General features: G+C 44.3%; 1 protein-coding gene across 1 annotated transcript; it reads left to right on the top strand.

The window, feature by feature from the left end:
• Nucleotides 1-208: 208 nt before the first annotated feature.
• LOC143956196 (uncharacterized) lies at nucleotides 209-19,448 on the top strand. Its single transcript, XM_077466351.1, has 8 exons — nucleotides 209-268; nucleotides 3,135-3,254; nucleotides 3,409-3,600; nucleotides 3,687-3,810; nucleotides 3,942-4,174; nucleotides 5,688-5,858; nucleotides 5,945-6,068; nucleotides 7,883-19,448. Exons 2-8 carry the CDS (start codon nucleotides 3,171-3,173, stop codon nucleotides 9,478-9,480), a joined length of 2,526 nt encoding a protein of 841 aa, XP_077322477.1. The 5' UTR covers nucleotides 209-268; nucleotides 3,135-3,170; the 3' UTR covers nucleotides 9,481-19,448.
• The last annotated feature ends 4,655 nt before the right edge of the window (nucleotides 19,449-24,103 follow it).

The raw sequence follows: 24,103 nt of genomic DNA on the forward strand, positions 1-24,103 counted from the left end.
TGCCAAGTGGTATTGAACTTCGCCGGCATCATCAGATGGGAGGTCATTCAGTCACAGCTCAAGGAACCCCTGACAACCTCTCGAAGAACCCTGGTTGAGAATGGTTGCAGTAGAAGAACGAAGAGCAAGGGAGAAGTGGCAAACACAAACAGGAAGTGATGTTGAGAACCAACAGGAAGTGATGTCAGGTACAGACAGGAAGTTCCGGGTGAAAGGTGAGTTGGAGGGAAGTAGAGAGGAGACATTGCTGGAACTGGCAGCAGAGGAGGTAATAAGATATTATTTCATATTTACACCCAGTAACCCCCCCATTGTGTTGTCTTATCACTGGCAGACTCTGCTACACACATATATAAAGAATAATAGTACGACAATAGAATTTTGTCTACTGTTGTCTGTATTTTGGGTCCCCTCCCTTCTGAGGTGGCCATCAATAGATGATCAGGACAATTGGCTTCTCTAAGTCACGTATTTGGCTTCCTCGGGGTCGAAGGACGTTCTCTAAAAGTGTTCACGAGATTTCTTCGCTTTTTATATCGCTGTAAATGAATGCTTCAGAAGCAAATCGCCCAGCCAGAGCCAGTTTACTCGCCGATGTTTCAGAACGATGACCAGGGACTTATGGTTTCCACCTCATCCCTTTAAAACCAAAAACATAATAACTCTACGGGTTCTGAGGCTGATTAAGGTGGTAATTAAACTCACTTGGTGCCTTATCTGCATTGAATTAGCCTCAGAACCCGTGTAATTCATATGTGTTCGGGTTTAAAGGGATGAGGTGGCAACCCTACAAGGGACTCTTTGATGAGGACCCAAAATAAAAAAAAAACGTAGTATGGAAATTGCACGACCTGCGTAGAAAATAGAGGGGGTGTGGCCAAAATTATTGTGATTTCACATTGTATGGGCCGGTGTCTTATCATATAAGGTCCCCCATCAGATAGCGTCCGCTGTGTACTGCGCATGCGCAGTACACAGCAACACAGATTCCGAAAATTGCAGAGGATGAACGGCGCCTGCGCACCGAGTCCAGGTTCTAGCCCCACCATCCAAGTGGACATAGAGTAGGAATAAAAAAGAGCCGAGCGCAGTGAGGCCGAGCCCGAAGCGTGGCGAGCGGCCCTCTAATATTCACAACCCTATGTCCGCTTGGATGGTGGGGCTACCACCTCCACTCACGGCGCAGGCGCCGTTCAGCTTTGGAAATTTTACGAAGCTTCTTCTGCCCCGTACTGCGCATGCGCACTACGGAGCGGACGCTATATGATGGCCGGACTGAATATGCCAGAACACCGGCTTGTAGCATCACTTTTACTAATTTGCTGAGTTTAAAGGATACGTTTACTTTGAGGGCTGGTTCACAACACTTGCGGTGCGGGAAATTGTGCAATAAGTGTGCGCTTTGCCACACCGCATTTCATGCGTTCACGGCCACCAAATTGCAGAGTACTACAGTGCCATGCGGTTTGGTGCAGTGCAATTTTGAAAATGCTTCATGGCAGTACTTTTTGCATGTTGGGAAGCCCATTGAAATTAAAAACATGCACGCTTGGATGCACCTTTTATGCTGCGAACAAGCCCTTAGAGAAAACATCCTATAAACTGTACACTCATTGGTCTGTCCATCCAAACCTGCTGGTTAATAGTCCAGATTAAGGATGAGCTCAGGCGTGTTCATATGCTTCACGTACAGAGCCCGCCAGGAAGTCAGCGCAGCGCTGCGCTAATCACAGGCAGTGAGACATTTCCCGTTCTCTGTCAGCCGCACATCGGGGCAATGTCTCACTGCCTGTGATTAACACAGCGCTGCGCCGACTTCCTGGCGGGTTCTGCATTTGGAGCATGCGAACACGCCTGAGCTCATACTTATTCCAGATACATCCTAAATATAGATATAGAACCATTTGTCCAACTGTCCATCCAGAGCCTCTGGTTTATAGACCAGATACATTCTAAATATAGAGACATTTATTCAACTGTCCATCCAGAGCCTCTGGTTTATAGACCAGATATATCCTAAATATAGAACCATTTCTCCAACTGTCCATCCAGAGCCTCTGGTTTATAGACCAGATATATCCTAAATTTAGAACCATTTCTCCAACTGTCCACCCAGAGCCTCTGGTTTATAGACCGGATACATCCTAAATATAGAACCATTTATCCAACTGTCCATCCAGAGCCTCTGGTTTATAGACGGAATACATCCTAAATATAGAACCATTTCTCCAACTGTCCATCCAGAGCCTCTGGTTTATAGACCGGATACATCCTAAATATAGAACCATTTATCCAACTGTCCATCCAGAGCCTCTGGTTTATAGACCAGATACATTCTAAATATAGAGACATTTATTCAACTGTCCATCCAGAGCCTCTGGTTTATAGACCAGATATATCCTAAATATAGAACCATTTCTCCAACTGTCCACCCAGAGCCTCTGGTTTATAGACCGGATACATCCTAAATATAGAACCATTTCTCCAACTGTCCATCCAGAGCCTCTGGTTTATAGACTAGATACATTCTAAATATAGAGACATTTATTCAACTGTCCATCCAGAGCCTCTGGTTAATAGACCAGATATATCCTAAATATAGAACCATTTCTCCAACTGTCCACCCAGAGCCTCTGGTTTATAGACCGGATACATCCTAAATATAGAACCATTTATCCAACTGTCCATCCAGAGCCTCTGGTTTATAGACGGAATACATCCTAAATATAGAACCATTTCTCCAACTGTCCATCCAGAGCCTCTGGTTTATAGACCGAATACATCCTAAATATAGAACCATTTCTCCAACTGTCCATCCAGAGCCTCTGGTTTATAGACCGGATGCATCCTAAATATAGAACCATTTATCCAACTGTCCATCCAGAGCCTCTGGTTTATAGACCGGATACATCCTAAATATAGAACCATTTATCCAACTGTCCTTAAACAACATGCATAAGTAACACTTCCCTTTAAATCACTCTATAGCTTTCTTTCAGTTACATTGATTAACAAAGCTTACAATGTAGCATAGGAAGCCGACTCAGGTCAAGGATTATATATGAATGCTGTGTAGTAATTATCCCATACAGTCCAGATAATTGAGTGTTTTTTTTTTTTGCAACTAAACACAGGAGAGTCGTACATAGATCAGACGACCGACCACCTGAATGAGGATGGATGAAGACCACAGTGACATGACTGAGACATTATTAGACCTTACCCTGGAGATCATCTTCCTGCTAACCGGAGAGGTGAGGAGGATTCTTGGAGGACACTTATGTTTGATTTCGATGTGTAGTATACTGAGTATGCCACCACAAAAAAAAACATGACCAGGTATGTTAGTCATAATGAGAATGGCTGTAGGAAGTAAGTACTCATATCTGTCATGCACACTCTCAATAGGATTGCTCAGCAGTGAAGAAGCCATCTGGTGAGTATGTGACATCCAAGACCCATTTGCATCTGAGAGGAGAATGGAGAAGGGCCCAGAGCTTGATCGCTATGTCTACATCAGACTCCTGGAAATATGAGAGAACTAATAATCTGAAGATTCTGGAAGTCATCAGGAAGATCATTGAGCTGCTGACAGGAGAGGTGAGCGGTGGTGGGAATTCTGGGACATTATCCAGTAACAGACAAGGGATGTGTCTGGATGGTGACTGTATCATTGTGTGTGTCAGGTTCCTATAAGGTGTCAGGATGTCACTGTCTATTTCTCCATGGAGGAGTCGGAGTATATAGAGGAAAACAAGGATCTCTACAAGGACTTTGTGAATGAATATCAGCATCTTTTTGAATCATTTGGTAAGCAGACAGTAAATAGTAATCCTAGTCTAATGGAGATATTTTAGTTATGGGTGAATTCACCTAGATCCCCCGTCATCTGATAAACACATAGAAACAATGTATTTGTTCAGTGTGTGTGTTTCCTACAGATGGATCCAGTGCTGGGAATTCACCGGAGAGATGCTCCACTCCTATAAAAGAGGAGATTGAGGAGATAGTTGTGACAGAGGAGCTTGAAGAAGGATACATGGATATGTACAAGAACATTGTGGCTGGAAAAAGGCAAAACTTACGTTACGTGAGGATGAGAGGGGATACGGTTCACCTGAATGACAGAATAATGAACATTACCCAGGAGATCATCTACCTGTTGAGTGGAGAGGTGAGGAGGATTCTGGGAGGTCACATGACATCACTCTTATCTCTAATGAAGCCCCACTTCAGGACGATCTCCTCTTTACCTCTAACTAATCACTTAAATAACAACCCTATCTATATGCCCTTTTTTACTTAGCTAAAGCTGCAACCACATGATAATCCAGCCCTGAACCTTCTCCTCTTCTCTTTAATTCTTGCTTGGATCTTTCTTCAGATGTCCACATCACTGCCTGTGTGACGTGGACACTTCCTATTTGATGTCCAGCGCCGAGGGGTACTCTTAGGATCCAGAAAAGGACTGACATCTGCGGAGGGGAGTGGAGGGAACTGGTGGTTTTGGGCACCATCGTAGCACCGGATTAGTGGTCCCCTACATATACAAAATCGCTTTCATCAGGATCTCATGAGAAAGATGAGAAGCTGGTACTCCGGCTTATAATGTCTCCACTACTGCTTAATATAAAGATTCAAAGGGATAAACAGCCAGCAACTCTGTATCATCCACTTGCAGAAGTGTTTATTGGTTACAGGGGGAATACAACATAAATATGCATTTCAGCTGTGACTAAGGCCTCATGGTCGAAACACGTAAGGATATTCATGTTGCGTTCACCCTGTAAACAATAAAAAGGCCTGCAATCGGATGGTACAGAGTTGCCGGCTGTTTATCCCTTTGAATCTTTTTAGCCGTCCCTCACACCAGAACCAGCTAAGGCAGGGGTCAGCAACCTTTTTCCACTTTAGGGCCGGATTCAATGTATGTGGATGCATGGAGGGTCGCATTCACCTCCTAATAAATGAAGATGATACACATCCCCCTGCACCTCTGGACTTCTTTACATTACACAGCCCCCTTCACCTCTGGACCCCTTTATAATACACAGCCCCTGCGCCTCTGGACCACTTTACATTACACAGCCCTCTGTGCCTCTGGACCACTTTATATTACACAGCCCCCATCTCTGGACCCCTGTACATTACACAGCCCCCCTGTATATTACACAGCCCCCTCTACACATCACACAGCCCCCTGCATATTACACAGCCCCTCCCCCAGCTACTAGGAGGGACTGGGCTCTTTAAATTATTATTATTTTTTCTCATTTATTAAATTTTTATTTAATTTTTTACACTGTCCCTTAAGAAAAAAAATCAGATCACTTTTATTGCTGTCACAAGAAATGTAAACATCCCTTGCTATAGTAATAGGCAGTGACAGGTACTCTTTATGGAGGGATCTTGGGTCTATAAGACCTGGACCTTGACTTGGGGGCTTCACCAGGTAAGGAGTTAAAAAAAGAAGCTTGGCAGGATGGGTGAGAGAGGGGTGGGCAAAGAACGGCTTTAGGATGGAGTGAGGCTTTAATAGAAGAACACAGACCTAACCAGAGAGGCGAGTAGTATTTTAGGAGGTAACATAACATTACCCTTCTCAATGAAATAAAGCACAGACCTGGTGAGGGTCAAGGAGGATTCTAGGAATATACATAGTAATGTTTATGTCTATTTTTATACAGGAATATGAAGTAGTGAAAAATTCATCTGGTGATCCATTCATGCCCAGCAGCCGACCCCGGGATGAGTTCCTTATGACGGATCCTAATCTTTCCTCCTTGATACCCGAGAGAAACAATGAGCTGAAGATTCTAGAATTCACCTACAAAATCACTGAACTACTGACAGAAGAGGTAAGTGGTGCCGGGAATTCCGGGACATTATCCAGTAACAGACAAGGGATGTGTCTGGATGGTGACTGTATCATTGTGTGTGTCAGGTTCCTATAAGGTGTCAGGATGTCACTGTCTATTTCTCCATGGAGGAGTGGGAGTACATAGAAGGACACAAGGATCTCTACATGGATGGTATAATGGAAAATTTTCAGACCTTCACATCACCGGGTAAGAGCAGAGTGAAATTATACAATTGCCAAATCTTGAAAAAATTGTATCCTATTCATTGCAAGCTGAAGAGGCTCTTCCTATTAATGGGTAGCTTGGCTTCTACTGATAATAATAAATGTTATTTTTCAGAAGTTTTTTAAAATAAATTAACCTTGGTTTAAATCTTTTTTTTTTTTTAATTTTACAGTTTTTGTGCCAAATAAAAATACTATTTATTAATACAGAAAACAACTTTCATAATTAGAAAATTGGGAATTTCCCATTGATCTTCATGATTGATGCATCTATCCATCATTTAACCTAACATATAAGGTGGGAATGTTTTACACCATATCATGTTTAGTCTTCACCAGAGAATGTAATCTTTCTGTTTCCCACGTGACCAAATATTCACAAGAAATGAGATTGAGATATTGTACCGAAAGCACTATTTCTCAATATAACATCTTGTTCCCAACAAATGTGGAGGAGACACTGTACAACATATGAAAAGTCCATCTCCATTCCTCAATATAACGTCATGTTCCCAACAAATGAGGAGGAGATACTGTACACCATATGATAGGTTCATCTCCATTCCTCAATATAACGTCATGTTCCCAACAAATGAGGAGGAGATACTGTACACTATATGAAAGGCCCATCTCCATTCCTCAATATAACGTCATGTTCCCAACAAATGAGGAGGAGATACTGTACACCATATGAAAGGTCCATCTCCATTCCTCAATATAACGTCATGTTCCCAACAAATGAGGTGGAGATACTGTACACCATATGAAAGGTCCATCTCCATTCCTCAATATAACGTCATGTTCCCAAAAAATGAGGTGGAGATACTGTACACCATATGAAAGGTCCATCTCCATTCCTCAATAGAACGTCATGTTCCCAACAAATGAGGTGGAGATACTGTACACCATATGAAAGGTCCATCTCCATTCCCCAATATAACGTCATGTTCCCAACAAATGAGGTGGAGATACTGTACACCATATGAAAGGTCCATCTCCATTCCTCAATAGAACGTCATGTTCCCAACAAATAGGGTGGAGATACTGTACAACATATGAAAGGTCCATCTCCATTCCTCAATATAACGTCATGTTCCCAACAAATGAGGAGGAGATACTGTACACCATATGAAAGGTCCATCTCTATTCCTCAATATAACGTCATGTTCCCAACAAATGAGGAGGAGATACTGTACACCATATGAAAGGTCCATCTCCATTCCTCAATATAACGTCCTGTTCCCAACAAATGAGGAGGAGATACTGTACACCATATGAAAGGTCCATCTCCATTCCTCAATATAACGTCATGTTCCCAACAAATGAGGAGGAGATACTGTACACCATATGAAAGGTCCATCTCTATTCCTCAATATAACGTCATGTTCCCAACAAATGAGGAGGAGATACTGTACAACATATGAAAGGTCCATCTCCATTCCTCAATATAATGCCGTGTTCCCAACAAATGAGGAGGAGATACTGTACACCAAATGAAAGGTCCACCTCCATTCCTCAATATAACGTCATGTTCCCAACAAATGAAGTGGAGACATGTTCACCTCTATTCCTCATCATCAGTGACAAAGTAAGATTTGTATGTATAGCCTTATCCAGCGTGCCATGGCTGGTTTGGTTGTATTGTACACTTTAATTTCTTCTAATATATTACTGTTAAGTTTGTACTCAATGTCTTGGCAGGAATCTAAAACCATTGACTTTTAGACTTCTAATTGCAAAGTGTTAAAAAAAGAACATGGTTTTTAGTAATAATAAAAAAAAAATTCTTTCTAACAGATGGGCACAGTATGTGGACTTCTTTGGAAGAACATCGTATGTTCTCTCCAGATGATTACACAGAAGACAATGGTTTTGCACACTTTTATCCAGGTGAAAATCTTATTACGCAAATGATGTATGGTGGCCTTTACCATGAGGAGAGATCGAGAAGGCATCCCAGTACAGCGAGGCGTTCTTTTAGTAATTCAGAGAGAGAGACATCTTCGGAACGATCATATCCGTGTCTGCAGTGTGGGAAATCCTTTTCCTGGAAATCTGATCTTACTAGACATAAAAGAACTCACACCAAACTGTATACCCTCAACTGTTCTGAGTGCGGTAAACCTTGCAGAGACAAAACGGACCTTATCCAACATCTGAGAATCCACACTGGCGAGAGGCCTTATGCATGCTCTGAGTGCGGCAAGTGTTTTCAACGCAGCGATCTTCTGAAGAGACATCACAGAGTTCACACAGGAGAGAGGCCTTTTGTGTGCTCTGAGTGCGGTCACAACTTTAAAGAGAGAGCCCTGCTGACGAGACATCTCAGGGTGCACACAGGCGAGAAGCCATTTTTATGCACAGAGTGCGGTGAGTGTTTTATGACGAAAGCGCTTCTAAATGTACATCATAGGGATCACACGGGCGAAATTCCTTTCGCGTGTATGGAGTGCGGCAAAAGTTTCACGCGGAAGGACACCCTCATCGTACACCAGAGAAGCCACACTGGCGAAGTGCCATTTGTCTGTCCAGAGTGCGGGAAGGGCTTTAAAGAGAAAAGCTCCCTTGTTGCGCACAAGCGAACCCACTCGAACGAGCGTCCGTTTCCCTGTCCGGAGTGTGGCAAAAGCTTTAGAGAAAAATTGTATCTTGCACGGCATATGAAACGCCACATGGGCGAGGGATCTTTTCCGTGCTCGGAATGCGGGAAAGTTTTTGCGTGGAAGCACAGTCTTATGATACATGAGAGGACCCACACAGGGGTCATGCCATTTGATTGCCTGGAATGTGGCAAAGGCTTTGTGGAAAAAGGCGCCTTCATCAAACACCAGCAAAGCCACACAGGAGAGCAGCCGTATACTTGCCCGGAGTGCAGCAAGCAGTTCACTCAGAAATGGTATCTCACCCGACACCTGAAAAATCACAAGGGGGAGCGTCCGTTCCCGTGTTCAGAGTGCGGAAAATGTTTTACGAAGAAGCAGAATCTCATCGTACACCAGCGAATCCACACGGGTGAAATGCCCTTTATATGTTCGGAGTGCGGGAGAGGGTTCGCACGGAAAGGAACGCTCCACCAACACCAGTCCACCCACACCGGGGTGCGGGCCTATTCCTGCCCAGACTGCGGGAAGTGTATTACGCGGAAACATAATCTCATCATACATCAGCGAACCCACACCGGGGAAATGCCATTCGTATGTCAAGAATGCGGGAAAGGTTTCACAGGGAAAGGAGAACTCAATAAGCACCAGTCCATACACACCGGAGAGCGGCCATTTTCCTGCTCGGAGTGTGGGAAAACTTTTAGGCAGAACAAACATCTGATTGGGCACCAGAAAACACATCACCAGAAACTTTCTATGGTGGTGGCAGTGAAAGATGAAGGCATTTTGTAAGATTAATTTTTGTGCCCAGTTATGGTAAAGACGAGAAGCTTAAAGGACTGATATTACTGTTACAGTCTGGTGAGTTGAGGTCAACTGGCTGTGTTCCCATCTATATTGCTGTGCTCACATTTGTCTCTGTTGCATTCTCCATAATGTAAAATAAAAAAAAAAAATCAACAGGAGGGGACATAGCTTGCTTGTGCATATAGATAGACTCATCTTAGTCCTTCTGAAATCGAACTTGAAAAGTATTAAACGATGTGTCAGCTCTTAAATGGGCCAAAAAGAAGCTGGAAATTTCAAGCAGGATGACAAAAATGGCACCATTACCACCACCAAGGATGCCAACCCAGGCAGTCCCAGGACAGAGGTCGTCCACCGCCCGGGGCAAGGATCCAGAATTGCACCCCCCTCCCTCACTGTTAATACATGCCATAGAATGTGTGTAGCACTCTGCGTCTGTTCTTCACCCCCTTGCTCATCTGCGCCCAGGGCAGCTGCCCCTCCTGCTCACCCGTTGTCCAGGCCTTGAGCCCTGGTACATGACCAGACACCACCAAGGGTTTAGAAACTAGAGCCGATCCATATTAACCTCCATGATTGAAGAAGTCCAAAACGGACATTTCACTCATGCAGCACAATGTACAGAAGCTGTAAGTTGGAGTCTTCAAAACTGAGGTACACATTTCTCAGATTCACCCAATACCACAATCTATGTAAAATCTGCTAGCTGTGACTAGTAAAAAGATGTGGAATAAGCACTACAATTTGAAGCAAACTCAAAGGGGTGGAACCTCTCTTGATACTTTGAACTTGCTCTTCTTCATCCTAGAACCAGTTGAAACCTTTACTGTCCAATTTTTGAGCTACAAGACACTTTACTTCAAGAAAGCCAGTCTTAGTGCTCCACTTTTGTCTTTATACCCTGATTTTTCAGTTCAGACACAAAAACTAGAATCAAGTGTACATAAGTTAGTAAAGACTATGTCATGTAAGCCTCAAGTGTACTCTCCTGTATCCTCAAAATTTGTTGGTGTTGGGTACCAGAATTGGGTCAACACTTTTAAGAAAAAGTACACGCAGTGCAGACTCTCTATCTACAGAAATTGCATAATGGAAATGCCAAAACTGAGGTATACATTCTTTCAATTCACGTCCACCCAACTCCACAATCTATGAATACTGCTAGCCGTGGATATCCACCAGGAAGTTGAAAATGGACTGTAAATATCGGCAAAGTCAAAGAGGGGTGGAACCTCTGTCGATACTTTGAACTTGCTCTTCTCCACCCAAGAACCACTTAGAACCTTTACTATCCAATTTTTGAGCTACAAGACACTTTACTTCTTTGAGAAAGCCATCTTAACTGCTCCACTTTGCCTTTATACCCTGATTCTTTCAGTTCAGACAAAATAACTAGAATCAAGTGTACTAAACTTAGTAGAGACTATGTAATGTAAGCCTCGAGTGTACCCTCCATTATCCTCAAAATTTAGTGTTCGTGTTGGGTACCGCCGTTGGGTCAACACTTTTAAGCAAAAAAATGGCTCGCAGCCTAGAGAAGCTACATAATGGAGTTACACATTACTTTGATTCACGTCCACCTAATTCCACACTCTATGAAAAATGCTAGCCATGGATGTCCACCAGGAAGTCAAAAATTTACTGAAAATCTCCGCAAACTTAAACGTCTGGAACCCTTTCTTGTACATTGAACTTGCTCCCCTCCAACCAGGCATCACCTTATACTGTCAAAGTTTTGAGATGAAAAAACCAAGAAACTTTACTTTGTTGAGAGCTAGATTGCTTTACTGTATCTTTAAACCCAGCTTTTCAGTTTAAACACAAAAAAACACCAAAAACTATAACTAAGTTTATGGAAGTTAGAAAAGGTTCTCCTTTATTTAGGACTCAAGTGTGTCCTACTGTAGTCTTCGAAATTGCTGGTGGTGGGCAGTACCTGGGACAGGGTATAGGATCCAAAATTTACCCCCCTCCCTCACTGTTAATACGTGCTGTAGAACCATGCTGCGTCTATTCTTTGCCCCCTTGCTCGTCTGTGCCCAGGGCAGCTGCCCCTCTTGGCTACCCCTTGTCCAAGCCCTGGTGGTGAGTACCAATTGGGTCTTGTGTTTCAAGGGCTTAAAGGAATCCTACACAGTGGCTGGACACAGTGCTCTTCAGGGAACAGGAGAGCGACTCCCTGTCAAAGACGCTTAAGCCTTCTCCAAATTGACCTTTGGTGCCATTAACATCATATTTGCTGTTTTCGGAGGCTACATGTCTGTTTTGAAACTTGCCACAAACTTTGTTGCTATGCAAGCACCTCTGTCATTTTTCCAGATGCTTTTGTACTTTTGCTTCAGTTCATGGTTATTGCTTAGCTAAAGGGACTAATGTCTGTGTCCAGCCAAAAGGTTTTGTTTAGTTTTGCGATGGAGGGAAGAAGTCAGAACTCCTGTTGGATTTTCTCACTTGCTGTGGTCATAAAGGGCCTATAGCACCGCTCCAAGCTGAAGGCTACAGGATCTCCCCACCAGTACTCTGAACACAGGAGCAGGCACCAATCCAGAAGTTTAAGTATTCCAAAGAAGACTCACCACTCAAAACGACCCGATGTAGTCACGGTGTATAGCCTTAGCTAGTACTGCTTCACCCATGCCCTCTGACAGGTTTCGCCCACCCACCGGGGCTTGCTCACAGAGGACTTCTGTGAGCAAGCCCTGGTGGGTAGGGCGAAATGCGTCATGGGGCATGGCTGGAGTTGTGCATACACTGTGACTACATTGGGTCGGTTTGAGTGGCGTCTCTCTTCTTTGGTTTCCTCACTTGCTGGTCTTACTAGACTGGAAGGGAGGAGGAAAATTTGTAACAGAGACCAAACACCAGTAATAAGTTGACAGATTGTAGCCTTTTCTAAACTTTTGTCTGGACATATACTTTAAAACTCAATTAATATGGGGTTAGTGGGGATGCGGGAAGAGGGATACATTTGGATCACTCACGCCGGCTGTATTTTTTTTAAATACATCTACTACTAATGCTTAGGGGTGTAGTTTGGGGATATTGGACTATATTTGATATCCAGGCTGTATGATTATCTCTAACCACTTCAGGACCCTTTATGGCAGGGGTTCAGCGGCCTGCAGGCCACCGCTGCTAAATCTCTGGCCCGTTAGTGCCCGTGATTAATTCATGGGCACCCGGCCCGTGGATAGATGATAGATAGATGGCGCCCAGATTCATTCTTGGCCCCTCCTGTTGAATTGTCAGACGAGGAGACTCACAAGGAGACTAGCTATTAGGAACTCGCAATCTATCATTCAGAACAGAACACTGATTTTTGTGTTTACACGCACACACACGTCCCTGTTCTGCCTCTCATGCACATGATCACTCATGGCCAACAGTCATCGTGACGGTAGGCCATGAGCATCGGCACCCCCTCAGTGCATCGGGTGCTGCGCACGCTTGCTATCCCGCGAGCCGACGTATAGCTATGGCGATTCGCTGGATCGTGCCTACCTGTCGCAGTTTAAAGATGGCGGCTGGTCGGCAAGCAGTTAAACAGTGAATAATAGAAATATTCAGGGCCATCTTTAATATTGTCTGAGCCCAGTCCACTGCCAATACTGTACCCCCCCTGTCCACAGCCACTACTGTATCCCCCTGTCCACAGCCACCTCTGTACCCCCCCCGTCCACAGCCACCTCAGCCCTTAAGTGGAAAAATGTTGCTGACCCCTGCTTTATGGATTCAGATAAGCGATGGGCCTGCTGCTTTTCCAATAACTTTGCTGATATTGTTTTTGGGGGGCTAAATCTGGCTCTTTTAGTGGTAGTTTTTTTCCCCCCAAGAATTAATCTTCTCTATGCAGTTTAAAGGAAATAACTAAAGAAATTTGAAAAAAAGATCCCCCGTTTTTTCCAACTTTGCCTAGGTTTAGCATTAAAACAAGTGTTGTGGTAGATACAATTATGGATTATATTTTGCAACTTGTTATGTTGATCATGGTGCTAAAATCATGTAAGGGTGCAAAGTATAAATCTACTTTCTGTATGTTTGTAAAGCCCATCTCCAGCCGAATATTAACCCGCCCCTCCATATCACACCCCTCTAACGGTTCTGTATGTTCTTTTTTTTTTTTTTTTATTGTACACACAGAACACAGGAGGGTATTCAGAGATGAAGGGTTAGGTTGTCACCTTCAGGAAATTTGGACACTGGAAACCAATGCTCTAAGATAGCCCACTGCCAACACCCTCAGTTTTTTACTGTGTCCTTAGGAGATAAATATCTTCTGTCTGTTCTAGGGAAAGCAAACTATTTTTAATTTTTAAGATTACATTTTCTACTGGCAAAATGTCTTCAGTTTCTCCAGAGACTTTAGGGCCCATTCTGAACCTTTCCAGATAAGCCTTTCCTTGGCATAGCAATAAAGTACCTGCACCCCGCTGTGAAGAAGAAGCCTTTGTGCACTAGACACTGCGTTACACTCAGTACCTTAGAGGCAATGGGTGGGATCCGCAGGTCCATGGCTGTGGCTTAGAGTTTGGTGGAACCTTGTCCCTGAAGACTCCTGAGAGTTTGCTTAGCCGAAGGGCAATCGTGTGGGAAGGGTTTTAAAGAGAAAAGTTCACTCTAAAGTCGGAAATGGTACTCGGACCTCCTTTTAAAAATCTAGCGGACTGTCCGTTGGCCCTCCCAGATCATCCAGATCCTCTGTCCCAAGAGCCCAGTTTACCACCAGCTTCACTGTCACTGGATTTAATAGACCAGCCATTGAAGCCCAAGTCCTGAAGTATAGGGACCTATGCACATAAATTATTTCTGAAATGTTGAAGGCTAGGAAGTAGACCACTTGCAAGGTTTACCATTGCACTTGGAAGGTGTATTTCTTGTGATGCGAAGCAAGAGGTTACCATCCCAGGAAGAATTCCTGGCTTTTCTCCAATCCGGTATGGGTCGACATTTGGCCTTTGAAGTTCGAATCTTGAAGTATAGGGTCCTATGCACATCCGTTATTTCTAAACTGCAAGGTCTACCATCACACCTGGAAAGCTTATTTCTCATTATGCGAAGCAAGACGTTTCAATCCCAGGAAGTATTCCTGGCTTTTCTCCGAATGGGTCTGAGTCAACATTTGACCTTGGGTATCATCAAGGGTCAAATGTCAGTCCTGGAGATTCTCTTTCAGAGACCACATGCTTCTTGCTCCTTGTCTTTGTAAAGGTCATTGCTCACATTGCTCCTGTGATCCTGTAGGAGCTCAACCTGGTACTGTCGACTCTCCAGAAAGGGATGTAACTTCAAGCACTGCTCCCAGCAAGAGGAGAGACTCTCTTCCCCAGGTCCTCAGACGTGGGGGTGCAGGTGTCCTAGTTCACTCATCCGACAGTAACAATGCTTATAGACATAGGGGACGCCCCTCTCCTAACTTATCCCATGTGTAGTAAAGGTGTTAGATGGCCTCAGCCAGGGATACTTCTCAAACCACACCGCAGATGCGTTTTAACCCTGCCTACTGGGGCTTAGACATAGCGGTCAAAAGGGTGTGGTTTTTGGAGTAGTGCTTGTTAAGGCCGCCTAACACCTGACCTATATGACAAGTCCTGGTGAGCGGAGCAAAATGCATCAAAAGCATGGTTTGTTGAGTGACGCTGGCTGAGGCCGCCTAACACCTTTACTACACACAGGTCAGGTTGGGAGAGCAGCGTCCGCTATGTCTTTAAGTATTGTTATCTCCAGATGGGGATGTTCTCTTGTCTACTCTCATTTGCTTAGTTGTTCTTGCTGCGATCTCCTTGGCACATTGTGTTTCTGAGTTAGTGGCATTAACCTGTGAATAATCCTTCCGTATACTGCAAAGGGACAAGGTTGTTTTGAGGCCTAAAGCCTCCTTTCCCCCAAGATGGTTTCTCCTACCTCCCACCAGGACATTATTCTGCCTTTTCTATGTCCTTCTCCAAGCCATCCCAAGGATGTCCTCCTCAACTGTCCAGATATAGTACATGCTACATCTACAGTCTAGCTCATGGTTACCACTTTTAGACAAACTTGATTCATTTTGTAATTCCTGAGGGTCTCTACAGGGGGTGACCTGCAGATCACGCTACCATCTCGACGGAGATTCATGCAAGCCTATGGGCTTAAGGGCAAAGTTTTAATTTCCCCTGACAAAGCACACCCGTATTTGTGTTGTGAAGGGAGGTAGAGAGGAGGTTGCGGGCAGGGGGCTTTGGGGGGGAAACACAACTGAAATGTGGAAGGGCAAAGTCCACCCCAGCGCCCCCCTGTTACAGCCAAGTGGCATTTACTTGCCTCCCGCTATGTGGAATCCCTGCATTTGCTGTTGCCGGTGCTTTTACAAAAAAACAGCACTCCTGGCATCTCTTTAGCTGTGCTTGTTCCTGAATTCCATGTGTTTTCCTCCACGGCCTCTATGAATATACATATTTGGCATCCCTTGCATTCCTCCATATGGGCTGGCTGCCATAGCTTTCAGGACCTCATGCTGAACTTTCGCAGGCCGTGGGTTGAACACCCCTGGCTTACGGTTTTCGTCGCCAGTGTCCAAATCTCCTGAAGGTGGAAGCATAACCCCATGTCTCAATACCATCTTGTGTCCTATAAGGTACTCCAAGAAAAGGATTTAACAGATACTGTAAGACAAAAATCCTATTTTTGCTCACCTAAAGCCTTAGTTACATGACGCTCTGTCCCGAGTCTTTTTCTGCTTACAGCAGGCAGCGTCCTTCTTCAGGCTTCCATGTCATGCAGACAATGACATGGACACTCATATGGGCTGTCCAGCAGTAGAATCCTTTTGTAATTCAGGAGTCTGCAGGGGTGATGTCGGTATGAGGTGACCACTGGAGTCCAGCTGGTGCAACGTTGGATTAGTGCAGGGGTAGCCAACCTGGGGCTCCAGCTGTTGCAGAACTACAAATCCCATCATGCTTCTGGAAGTAATTGTAACTGCCAACCTTGCAATGCCTCATGGGGAAATGTAGTTCCACAACAGCTGGAGGACCCCAGGTTGTGTACCCCTGGATTATTGGTTACCCAAACCTGGAAAGGACATTGACGAGGAACCCAGACAACTGACCTAGGGTGAGTACATCTTTCTTCACAAGGTAAGAGAGAAGAAAAAATTTGCAGGATGGGTTGGAGGGGAGATGGGTTCATATTTGCCCAGAGATGGGCTTTAAACACACACGCAAAAAAAAGAAGCAAAATTAATAGTAAAACAGTTTGCACAATAACAGTAACTTTTATTTAAAAAACTGGGAAAAAGTTAAACTGCCTGAGAAGGGAAAGGTAGAAAGAGGTTGGTTAGGTGCTCAAAAGGCTAAATAAATGATTAGGGTAAGCAGGAAAGAGCTTTATTAAAGCTCATCTCCAGCTAAGGTAAACACACCCAATTAAATGCTATGTACCTACCCCTGTTGAGATAACCCTCAAATTACCTAAATCCTTACCTAAATCCGCAGTCGCGTGGCAGTTTCCGAGTCCTCTCCTTCACTGCAGAGTGGCAGGGTCCCTCTTTGGGTGCCCACGTCTCTTCCTGGTGACTGGCGGGATTCCCATCGGGAATTAGTCCTAACTGGGTCCTGAAGACTCTAGAGGTGGTGTGATGTCACTGTGAGGGGCAGCAGCAAGAACAGCCTGAGGTGGGCCCAAACTGCAGCAGTGGATCACTGATGATCACTTCTGGAAAAGGTGACGTGATGTGTAAAAAAAAAAATGCAGTTTTGAAGGTGACATTGGGAATTCCCATTGGAATTTGGTTCTCACAGGGTCCTGAAGTCTCTAAACGTGGCGTGATGTAACATGAGGGGCAGCGACAAGGTCAGTCTGAGGTGGGCTCAAACTCCCAATGGTGAATCCACTGGTGTTCACTCCAAGGAAAAGTGACAAGTAAAAAAGAAGTCTTGAAGGGGACATTGGGAATTGGTTCTCACAGGGTCCTGAAGACTCTAAAGGTAGCGTGATGTCAATATGGGTGGCAGAAACAAGACTGAGGTGGGCCCAAACTACAGCTGTGGATCCACTGGTGTTCACGCTTGGAGAAGGTGTAGGTAAACTCTTATTAAAAAAAGTATTTCTGAAGGTTTTTATAAAAATAATAACTGGGTGGGAGGAGAGAGGGAGTAGCACGGCTTTCTTTTTGCTTTGCTGCAATATTTTAAGGCTTATTTACACCGGCAGCTGTTAGAACGCAGTCGCTGGTGTGTGGTAGGAAGACAGTGGTGCCAATTGTGGCAAATTGCACTGTGTTTATCCTTTTTTGATATTTCGTTAAGTTCTATTGGCTGCAGCCAGTGTGAGGCATTGGATTGCATTGCCCCTTACGCTGAAAAAAAAATTGGTACATGGTGTACTTTTGGAGCGTGGCAGTGTGAGTCTAGTAGGAGACTACCAACTTGGGGATTCTATCCAGTAATAAAAGGTCTTAAGGCTTCAGTGAAATTCCTTAATTGGAAAAGCATATGACTGGTCAAATATCTCATCCTTAAGGGCTCTTTCACATGGGTGGGAGTGCTTACTGCTTCCACGGTTGGTCTTTTCAGGGTGGGTGGAATCACAGTGGTTGCCAGGTAGAGAACGGAAGAAATCTCAAACGCTGCATACCATAGTCATTTTAAAGAAAGCAATCTCAGCCCGGCTCTGCACAGTTTTGTACCACCCAAAGGGCTTAGTCGTGTAGATTGGGGCGGGACGAAACACGTTGGAGAGTGACCTGGATGGAATCGAGTGACTGTCAGGCTCTGATGTTTTACCGCACTTGAGGTTACTTCTTTTCTCTATACTGTATACAAGTCAGGACAGGTTCTTCCTCAGCCTGCACCTCCAGCGTGAGTCACTAGACTTGGGATAGACTGGAACCTGGAGTGGCACCCCTAACATTCTAAGAATGGCTGTCAGGTGTTTAGAAGGCAATCCTGCAGCCCCCCTTGATGTCTTTTATTTTTTTTTATTTTAATCCCAAGGGGATTTTGTATTTCAAAGGTCAACTGTTTGGCTCATAGTCGCAGCAAAGTCCCGTTGACTTTAAGATTGACTTATCGCAGTTAAAAATGCCGCAACTACAGCATGTGTACAGCCTTGTCTGGCTGTAGTGGTAGAAATTAGGTGGGCGGTAAAAGCGCATCCCGGTCGCCTGTGTGAAATAGCCCATAAACGTTTGTGAGAGCTGTCCGGATTGGATCAAAATATCTGCTTTTATAGTTGAAATGATCAGCCCCCCCACCCGCTCCAAACAAGGGCCCACTCCTTGTTCTATTCAGGGACAGAGGAATAATATTTAATACTCTCTCTGGGTAGCTTTCTTCTCTCTGATGCTCCAGATTATGTACAATGGAGGACTTGTTGGTCTTGCATAATATACGATGAAGTCATACGGTGGCCACCAGTTGGAGCCCTGAAGAGAAGAGACATCGGGGGAACGATCACACAGCATGGTGGAAATGAGGAAAGATTTGGAAGACACAAGGAGGTGTTAACATTTCTCTTGGGTTCTTTTAATTAATTTATTTTTTGTGACTCCAATGGGGACACTTATTCTCAGTGCTTGCCCTGTGCCACCAAGACAGCCATAAAAACATTATCAAAATTTCTAACCCTTACAACGTGTCTCCGTTCAAAGATGTAGGCGTAATCTCCCCAATAGGGACAGATACGGCAACAAAGTCCCTCACCTCTTTATCCAGAACCAAAGATTTCTGTTGGAGATGGGCTTTCAAGCCATACCCCAGGCAGCTATGAAGGATCACCATATAACCAAATCATGTATCCATGTAAATGACATTTAAAAAACCCCATAAAATGTATGTTATATACAGTACCTGAATCTGTCGTTATATTCCTTAGCTGTAGCCATTTTTTTAACGCTAGATGTAAGCCGCATAGGTTTCATTTGTAGTCTTGTTACCTATTGTATATTGTGATTACATAAAATTAGTCGTAACCACTTCCATTGGTGTCCTGTGTCTTTTTTGTTGAAATTCTCTTTCATTGACCTTTTGGCATCGGGTCTCCTAAAATTAAGCAAATGAATTATCACTGTCACAGCCTAGGCGGGTTCATCTAAGAAGCTGAGTCTCCTCTCTGTAATATAGTGAAAGGGTTGTTTAGGGTTTTAATGTATGCAGTCAAAGGAAAGAAAAAAACACCAACAAGACCCGAATGTCGGAAGCAACTTCAGCCCAACATCCAGGCCACACCACCAATGCGTTTCGTCCCACCACAGGAGCTTAGTCATTCATGTTATGTTTCCCACAAGGTGTACAGGAGATACAGCATTTAAAAAAAAAAAATGATCTCTATTCCTCATTCCAACATAATATTCCTTGTAAATTAGATGCAGGTAGGTCCATCTCCATTACTCACCATAACAATGTCCATAAAGGAGAAGTACAGCCATAGCTCGTTTGGTTGTACTTCTCCTGTGGATCACAGGAGTGCAGTTTATTCTGCAATCCTATCACCTGTTTTCAGCAGACAGCAGGCTGAAGTCACAGAGCTGGTCCAGGTTGGGGAAAGATCGCGACCATATGGTCGGGATCCTCCCAGAACCCTGGCTCGGTACCTGGCTCAGCCTCTCAGTGAGCCACTGAGTGCCTGGGCCAGCCGCTCCCGCCCCCTCCGCAGCCCAGTGCTCTAGTGAGTGCAGGGGGAAGCAGTCAGCAGCTCTCTGCTCACAGAGCTCTGAGAACTGAGCGATCAGCAGTGTTTGATCACTCGGTTCTCAGTCTTAGAGCCAGAGGGGGACCGATGCTGCATCCACCTAGGTAAGTTTGATTCTTTAAAAAAAATAAAAAATCCACAAACTTTTCTTTAAACCACTTGAAGACCAGGCCTATTCTGACACTTTTTGTTTACATATAAAAATCTGTATTGTTTTTGTTTTTTTTGCTAGAAAAATACTTGGAACCCCCAAACATTAGATATATTTTTTAGCAGAGGCCCCAGAAAATAAGATGGTGGTCATTGCAATTTTTTTATGTCTCACTGTATTTGCGCAGAGGTTTTTAAAATGCAATTTTTGGGGGAAAAAACACACTTTAATGAATTTTAATGCAAAAAAACACAATATATAACCCAATTTTTTGGTAAAATATAAAAAATATTAAATAGATACCTAACATGTCACGCTTTAAAATTGCGGACAAACTACGATACCTAAAAATCTCAATGACACTATAAATTTTTGAAGGTTACCTGTTTAGAGTTACAAAGGAGGTCTAGCTCTAGAGTTACTACTCTCGCTATAATGTTTGCGGCGATACCTCACATGTGTGGTGCGAACACAGTTTACATATGCGTACATGAGCAGGGGGGGGTAATTTTTTATTTTAAAAAACTTTATTTTTACACTGTCTCTTTAAATGTTTTTATCACTTTTATTCCATCACAAGAAATGTAAACATCCCTTGTCATAGAAAGAGAGCATGAGGGATCACCTTAATGGAGACATCTGGAGTCTCTAAGACCCGAGATCTCTCCTCTACCCTGGAAAGCATGAGATTAATGAGTTTTTTTATAAATCTTATATTTTCCTCCAAAAAATGGCAGTGTGTACATCTGCCCTGACCGGAAGACATAATAATGCTAGTCGCTCTTGGTCTCCCAGACCATAGAGATGATCGGAGACAATTTGGTCTCTCCAGTCACCTCTACTGTAAGCCGGTGCAACTGGCAAATCGGATGCCAGGCTTCCCGCCAGGACAGGAGAGGCATGGAAATGGGGGGCACCTCTTCCGCCACCTGTAGAAGCAATCCAGCTGCTAATTAGCCACTAGGATTGCTTTTACTTCGTAGAGCATAGCTGGCTGAAAATTTTGATTCGATTGTTATGGCTGACAGCTGCAGCCATAACCCTGGTATAACCACTTGCAATCAATCACGTACATGTATGTGATTGGCCAGCAAGTGGTTAATGCGGTGTACTGTGACCCATAGCTGGGTAGGTAATAGCGCTGTACCGATTTCTCTTTGCACACTGATATAATGGGCATATGTAGTTCCATGGCAGAGCTCTGTAAAATAGTGAACTACTTCACAAGCATAGAGGACTCTTTATATGTAAAAATAAAAAATGAATTGACTTTGTTTATCTTTTAAAAAAAAAAATACTGAACCACAGATCATCACGCTGCGCGAAATACCTCAAAGAGACAATGTCATTTAATTAATAATGCGGAAACAAAATGGCATTGCGATATATTCTCCAGGGGATCGAACTCCAGATTCTTCTGCTCTTGGAGGATATTGTGATAAATCATCCATACAAATGTCCATTTACGATTTCAAGATGTGGATCATCTGCCAGCTATGAGTCCTCCATTACGAGAGAATCCATTCTCCTGTTCAGGGTGAGGGACATTTTTTTCCCTGGAGGTCATACCTTATTTTGCATCAAAGTACATACACAAGTGAGTGTCCATTTGCCTGTTCGAAAAAAATATGCTTGGGGATCAAATATTGTTAGACACCACAGCAGAGAACGATACGTTCAGACTGTGGGAAATGTGGAAAATGTTCTACCCTGAGATCGGATCTTATAAGACATTTAAGACATCAAAATGGTGAGATGGTCAATTTTCTTGATATTGGGGACCTCAAGTGAGGCCACATGTGAAATTCAGTGAATAATCTTTATCAGAGACAGCAGACACACATCCAGGATATAGACAAAAACCAGGGGCCTGGTATGATCTTAGGGGAAGGAACCCCCATGCCATTTTTTATTTTTTTATTTTTACATTTTGGCGTGGGAGTTCCCCCTGAAGAGCCATACCAGACCCAAAGAGCGTGGTATGGATTTGCGTGGGGGGACACTGCACTGTTTTTATTTGACCTCAGAGTCGCATTGCCACAAGCCAGATCAGTTAAGACGGTGATCCGTCTTAGATGCAACTTCCATTAAATTCTATGGGGTGAAATCGGGCCCAAGTTGGACCAAAGTAGTGCAGGAACCTTTTTCAAAGTCGGAACGACACAAGTCGGACCAGTTAAGACGGCTCTCATAGGGATTCATTGTTTTTTTAAGATGTCACGCGGCATGTGCTCCCAAAATGCATGTCACACCAGTGTAAATGGACCTTAACCACTTCCCGCCTAAGGCCGTCATATGACCTCCTGGACTTTGAGTGGATATCTAAATAACGACTTTGAGTGGATATCTAAATAATGGGCGCAGCTGCAGGCATCATTCAGATATCTTTTTTTTTGCTGGCGATTCCCTGCAAAGTAAAAACAATCAACTCGCTGGAAACTCCAATCACGTCACATCACTTCCAGTTTCTTTAAACCATCAGTAACTGGAGATTTTGAAGAATTGCTGTTTGGACACAACACCGGCAACCGAATACAGTCCGGTACAGGAAGATTTAGCTGTTTTGACAGCACAGCGGCTAACGAGGACAAAGTTGTCGCCGCCTCGTAGGCGTCCATTTTGTTGGCTAGTATCGGAGCGGAGTAACAATCTCCGCTCGTAATATCGTGCACCGGATTGTATTCGGTTGCCGGTGTTGTGTCCAAACAGCAATTCATCAAGATCTACAATTACTGCTGGTTTCAAGAAACCGGAAGTTAAGTAGTTGGAGTTTCTGATGAGTTGGGACCGGGGGGAAGGAGGAGGGAGGCCGAAATTCCAGGTGATCTTGGTGGAGCCAGGTCTCCCAAAAGTGGGGACAGGTACCTGAAAAAAACAGGTACCCATTCCCTCTCCCCGCTGAAAGGTGTCAAATGTAGCATCAGAGAGGGGGGGGGGGGCAGGTAAGTGGAGCTTCCACTTTTGGGTGAAACTTCCACTCAAGGAGCCACCAGGAGGTGTCATCAAGAGGTTAAAGAGGAACTGAACTCTAGAAGTTGTGCCCAAAAAACACAGACAATGAGCAAAGGATTAGTCACCAGTATTGCCTATGGTCTCCTTGCAGCTGATCTTTGCTGATCACTGACTTGCCAGGCCTTTTTTTGCAGTCTGTCCCTGTGGGGAGGTGGCCATCTTGGTAGAGGCAGGATTCTGCTTCCTCGTGTCAGAACCTCCCGTCAAGAGAACAGTAAGCAGCAGTGGCAGCCTGTCCATTAGGGTCGCCCATGTGCCGCCACCTCTATCCACAGCCACCACCCCCTATATGAATAGATAGATTCATTCATATCCACGGCCACGGCGGACACCCCTTATCCATGCGTCCGGCCCCTTTCAGGACGCGCATGAATTACAGTGGTGGGGGTGTTTTTTGAAGCACCTGATTAGAGCCATAGGCTCTAATAGGCTTCAAAATAGGGTGGGCTCAGGTCGCAGAGCATTCCACCAGGAGCCCACCCTGGTGTTACAACAGCAAATGAATATTTGCTATTGAGACACTGATCCTCAATCCGGCCAATGAGAAGCAGGTCTAAGACCCGTTTTCCGAAAAGATAAGAGTCCCAATTGGCCGTTCTCCCCAAAGGAAGAAGGAAGCGGAAGCTGCCACAATGCCTGGAGAGCAGGGCAAGCCACCGCCAAAGCCTGGGAGAAGCGCTACTCACCATAGATGGGGTAAATTCTTCAGACCTGACCAACTGGCTGACCACTAGCCACCACTGGTGAGCAGCATGGTGGTGACATCACCAAATCTGTTGA

This window comes from Lithobates pipiens, unplaced genomic scaffold, assembly GCF_037356315.1.
Source record: "Lithobates pipiens isolate NorthernLeopardFrog02 unplaced genomic scaffold, aLitPip1_a1.2 Scaffold_35, whole genome shotgun sequence".
Lineage (NCBI taxonomy): Eukaryota > Metazoa > Chordata > Amphibia > Anura > Ranidae > Lithobates > Lithobates pipiens.

Bases quoted from the DNA above. Each gene is read 5' to 3' on its own strand.
- LOC143956196 (XM_077466351.1), top strand. From the start codon at position 3,171: ATGAGGATGGATGAAGACCACAGTGACATGACTGAGACATTATTAGAC. The intron at 3,255-3,408 runs GTGAGGAGGATT...CACTCTCAATAG, and splicing joins TCTTCCTGCTAACCGGAGAG to GATTGCTCAGCAGTGAAGAA. The intron at 5,859-5,944 runs GTAAGTGGTGCC...TGTGTGTGTCAG, and splicing joins CTGAACTACTGACAGAAGAG to GTTCCTATAAGGTGTCAGGA.